The following is a 4,903-nucleotide window of genomic DNA, read 5'->3' as shown; positions in this document are numbered from 1 at the left end:
ATAATATGAACATGTTTATTTGATATTATTGGATAGATAACGCTGAATAATTAACCATAATTTTTAATCGTTTATAAAAACATAAAATGCCGATACGCAAATATGTTGCAATATTACGTTTCTATGAGTTTCTATGTAAAAGACATTTTGATTCTGTGTAAGTCATTTTGATTGATCACATTTGAATCATTAACGGTTATGTTGTTGTTAAGTTCGCAGGATATTCTTTTAGAGAAAAAAAAGAGAGAAAGGAAGGGAGAAAGAGAGAGAGGGAGGGAGCGAGCAAGAGAGGGAAGACCACTGATATATCAGTTGTGCTGAGTCACAGCATTGTTGGCAGTCATCTCAGTTCTAGTTTGTACTGTATATGGTCTGTGTTTGAATTATTACCATGGCGTTACCAACAGCATTAACAACTTTGTTTAAGTACGTTTCATTTTATTCTTTAAAATATTTCCAATTTGAGAACAAAAGCAAATGTAACCGAAGAGATTTTTAAAATTCAATGTATATACATGTTCGTGTATAATCAAGCAAAACAAGTCATTATGATATCAAAATGGTGTCGAAATGATTTCAAAATGATCACTAAAAGTCATTTTTCAATCATTTCCGATTCATTTTGATGTTATTTTGATTATTATGACTTGTTCTGCTTGGGTATATTTTATTTATAATTACTGTTGATCTTTCACTTTTTCACACTTCTAGATACATAGATGAACAAAAAGAGCAATATATAAATAATTTGAAAACGGCAGTAGCCATTAAATCTGTGTCAGCATGGCCGGACTACAGAGACGAAGTGATTAAAATGATGAAATGGGCAGAAGCGAGATTGAAGGATCTTGGAGCAATTACGGAATTGGCTGATGTAGGAAAACAAACTCTTCCTGATGGCAGTGAAATTCCACTTCCTCCTGTGTTACTTGGAAGTCTTGGCTCAGATCCGAAGAAAAAAACCGTACTTTTATATGGGCATTTGGATGTACAGCCCGCGTTAATGAAGGATGGCTGGGATACTGAACCGTTTACTCTTACTGAGAAGGATGGAAAACTCTATGGTCGAGGCAGTACAGATGACAAAGGACCTGTTCTTTGTTGGATACATGCATTGCAAGCTTATAAAGCAACTGAAATCGAGATTCCTGTCAATCTCAAGGTATTTTCTCAAATTAGATATAAGAATACTTAACTCGGTATTGTTAATCAATATTTATTTTACAATACATTCATCTTAACTTACCTTTCGAATCTTTGTTTAGTTTGTCTTTGAAGGAATGGAAGAAAGTGGTAGTGAAGGTTTAGATGAACTTCTTTGGGAAAAGAAAGATAGCTTTTTAAAGAATGTAGATTATATCTGCATATCCGATAATTATTGGCTGGGCACTAAAAAACCATGTATCACTTATGGTCTACGAGGTATCTGCTATTATCAAATAGAAGTCACTTGCGCCGCTAAGGATTTACATAGCGGTACTTTTGGTGGATGCATATACGAAGCTATGGCAGATTTGATTTACTTAATGAATACTCTGGTCGATATTGACCATTTCATCTTGATAGATGACATTTATAATAAAGTCGCAGAATTGACGGGAGCAGAATTAGATACTTATAAGAATATAGATTTTGATGTAAAAGAATTTAAAAAAACAGTTGGAACTAAAAAAGTACCACATGACGAATTTAAAGTATGTACATATTTAATATCTCTTTTCCTACCAAAAAAATTCTAAAATCTACATTAAATATAAGTCTCTATATCAATTTTTATAGAATAACCTCTTAATGCATCGTTGGAGACAACCTAGTTTGTCTCTTCATGGAATAGAGGGTGCTTTCAGTGAATCAGGAGCAAAAACAGTAATTCCGAGTAAAGTTATTGGTAAATTTTCGCTTAGAATAGTGCCTCACATGACTGTAGAAGATACGACTGATAAGGTGATCAAATATATAAATAAGAAATGGGAAGAGAGAGGCAGCCCAAATATTATGAACGTGAGCCTGTCCCATGGTGGCAAACCATGGTCCGAAAATCCCAATCATCCAAATTACGTAGCTGCTCGAAAAGCTACTCGACATGTTTACAAAGTAGAACCTGATCTCTGTCGCGAAGGTGGATCAATACCAGTTACTTTGACCTTCCAGGAAGTTACTGGTAAAAATGTATTGCTTTTACCAGTCGGTCAGGGTGATGATGGTGCACATTCTCAAAATGAAAAGTTAAATGTGCGTAACTACATCCAAGGAGTAAGTATAAAATATTGAAATTAGCAGTCGTCTAAACATTTACTGACTTTTCATTATAATCAATATATTAAATAATTTATTTCCTCACTGTTTCCAGACGAAACTCCTTGCAGCTTACCTATATGAAGTAGCTCACGTGTAATATTTTGCTGTTGACAATAGCTTATCCTGAAGTGCTTGGAATTTTTTTGATTATTAATTTACTTTGAAACATTATACAACTTTAGTTAAGATATATACAAAATTTTGCATTTACAACATTGTATATGCCTTTTTTAAAAAACTTTATAAAAATTCTATAAAAATGTTCTAAGATTTCTAAAATCAATGTAACAATAAAATATATTCTTAGTAAATATGTACATTTTAAAGAGTTCCAATCCTTAGTACCCAAGCTGGTTTACTTCTATGTGCGTTAGCTGGTAAACTTATTACTAGCTTATTATCGGATTGTTTCCACTGGAATGAATATTCAGAATTACACTTATTTACTATTTATTATCATTTTCATAAAATATACTTAAATAAATAAAAGCAACATATACTTAACATATACTTAATTAAATAAAAGTAGCAATACACTTACGGGAATTATCGATGAATAACCAAGTAGATGTATCTGAGAACTCTTCGAAAGTTTGAGCGAGCCTAACAATAAGATATTATCATCTGGCCATTCTAAAATTGAGGCATACAACTGTTTTTCATTTTTGCTTAATGTGTACCAGACACTTCCTGTTAAGGTATCATTTTGTACTGTCCAAGGCTTAGTATTATAAATAGCTTCGCCGCTAACTGCTAGCCAGGCACCTAAAACAATCAATTTACTTGTGTATCATTAAGATCATTAGAAATTGATATTTGAATTAATCAAGATACTAATAAAAAAACATGATAAGATATAAAAGATGTATACCCATTCCTCGTAATCTTTCTTCATATATTGGTGTAATGATACCATCTTTTGTTGGCCCAACGTTCATCAGTAAATTTCCACCGCAGCTTACAGTAATTATTAATTCTTTTATTAATCCCGCCAATGTATAATAATCGGATAAAACAGCATTTCTGCGATATCCCCAAGATTTTTTATCAATAGTCATACAGTTTTCCCACTTGTGTGGGAGAAGTACACCTAACAAACAAAATTTTATTAATTATAAATCCTATGTACAAAATACATATCTTCATTTAATACTATTCTACATATAATTTATATTGTTATATTATAATTTTTGTGCTATTTACCAGGATTAAAACGATCTGTACATGTAAAGAAATCACCATGATGGCACGGTATATTACTACCCCATCTATCATTCACCACAACCGTATCTTTTACAGGACTTTCATTGTATAACCATGCTAGAAATTCCTTCGATTTCCAATAAGAATCCGATGCTTCCCAATCTCCATCTGACCAAACTACTTCTGGCTTGTATGTTTCTACTAACTCATACAATTCTGGTATTATTTTATGAGTCACAAATCTATCTGTTGTAAAATTGTTTTGTTTGTCTGTTACATAAAGAGGATTATACCATTCATACATAGAATGGTATAAGCCAAATTTTATATCTGTCTTGCTACGAATAGCTTCTGCTAGTTCACCTATTTTAAAGAAAAAGAAATACATATGAGAATTGTCATATTTAATACAAAATCTTATTGTTAGATATATATCTTTATTACCAACAAGATCCTTCTGAGGTCCAACATCCATAGAATTCCAGCTGAATGAATACTTCGATGGCCACAATGTATATCCTTCGTGATGTTTGCTTGTCAGTACAATATATTTTGCACCTGATGCCTTGAATAACTCAGCCCATTCAGAAGCATTGAAGAATTCGGCAGTAAAATCACGTGCAAAGTCTTGATAGGTAAAGTTTGGAGGATATCTTTGTTTCATAAAGTCGGAATATTTCGTAGTTTCAGTTTCCTCTACACAAATATAGAACATTATATAAATATTATAGGTACATACTCATGTGACATTTATAAATATAAATAGTTTAACAGTCTACCTTTCCAATTGTTCCAAAACCATTCAGAACCAAAACTAGGCACACTGAATACACCCCAGTGAATAAAGATTCCAAATTTTGCAACATCATACCAAACTGGTAACGGTCGACTGTCTAGACTGGGCCAAGTTGGAACATATTTGGGCGCTTTTGTTAAAGTTGACACAAAATTTTCCTCTTCCGTTCTCACTATCACGGTATAATGTGCCTTTACTGAGACGCAAAAAATTAACACAATGCATAAAATTATGTGTACAAATAGCATCATTCTGATCCAAAGCTTGACATAAACGAGAGCAACAGACGTCAATCCGGTCTTTTATTCCTATCAGTTGTATGAAATCTCGACGAAGATTCTATTTATGTGTGCTGTTTTGTATCGTATCGTATTTCGAGATTAGATTAGATCTGTTACTGTGAATTTTTTCAGAAAACGTTTTATATTTATGTTAGAAACGATTCAAGTCCTTGTTAAAATGTTGCATTACATTTTTAACATACTCGAGTATTAATTTAATCCAATGTGATTATGTTAAATATTTTGTATTAAATTGATATTTAATATTTTTCAGTATGAAAATAACACAACTTGTGAATAAGTAAACAAACAAAAATAATGTATT

The 4,903-nt window shown here is 32.1% G+C and overlaps 2 protein-coding genes across 3 annotated transcripts in view; one reads left to right on the top strand and one right to left on the bottom strand.

Moving 5' to 3' along the window:
• Positions 1–229: 229 nt before the first annotated feature.
• Positions 230–2,508, top strand: LOC108745948 (cytosolic non-specific dipeptidase). The gene is made up of 5 exons (XM_018482380.1): positions 230–426; positions 712–1,162; positions 1,266–1,694; positions 1,780–2,253; positions 2,351–2,508. Exons 1-5 carry the CDS (start codon positions 392–394, stop codon positions 2,393–2,395), a joined length of 1,434 nt encoding a protein of 477 aa, XP_018337882.1. The 5' UTR covers positions 230–391; the 3' UTR covers positions 2,396–2,508.
• An 83-nt stretch (positions 2,509–2,591) lies between these two features.
• The window catches only part of LOC108746176 (alpha-L-fucosidase-like), a 2,754-nt gene continuing 442 nt past the window's right edge, over positions 2,592–4,903 (bottom strand). Inside the window, exons 2-7 of one of the 2 annotated variants that reach the window (XM_018482782.1) lie at positions 4,281–4,694; positions 3,946–4,197; positions 3,502–3,864; positions 3,170–3,388; positions 2,840–3,063; positions 2,592–2,712 (exon numbers count right to left, since the gene is read on the bottom strand). In XM_018482782.1, coding sequence (XP_018338284.1) covers positions 2,620–2,712; positions 2,840–3,063; positions 3,170–3,388; positions 3,502–3,864; positions 3,946–4,197; positions 4,281–4,548 — 1,419 coding nt within the window. In that variant the 5' untranslated portion in view covers positions 4,549–4,694 and the 3' untranslated portion in view covers positions 2,592–2,619. Of the gene's footprint in view, positions 2,713–2,839; positions 3,064–3,169; positions 3,389–3,501; positions 3,865–3,945; positions 4,198–4,280; positions 4,773–4,903 lie in introns of those variants that run through there. The other variant, XM_018482780.1, reaches the window with a different exon arrangement.

This window comes from Trachymyrmex septentrionalis, unplaced genomic scaffold (genome assembly GCF_001594115.1).
Source record: "Trachymyrmex septentrionalis isolate Tsep2-gDNA-1 unplaced genomic scaffold, Tsep1.0 scaffold16, whole genome shotgun sequence".
Classification (NCBI taxonomy): Eukaryota; Metazoa; Arthropoda; class Insecta; order Hymenoptera; family Formicidae; genus Trachymyrmex; species Trachymyrmex septentrionalis.
The sequence above is the reverse complement of the archived record's forward strand: the minus strand, read 5'-3'. Positions and strand labels throughout refer to the sequence as shown.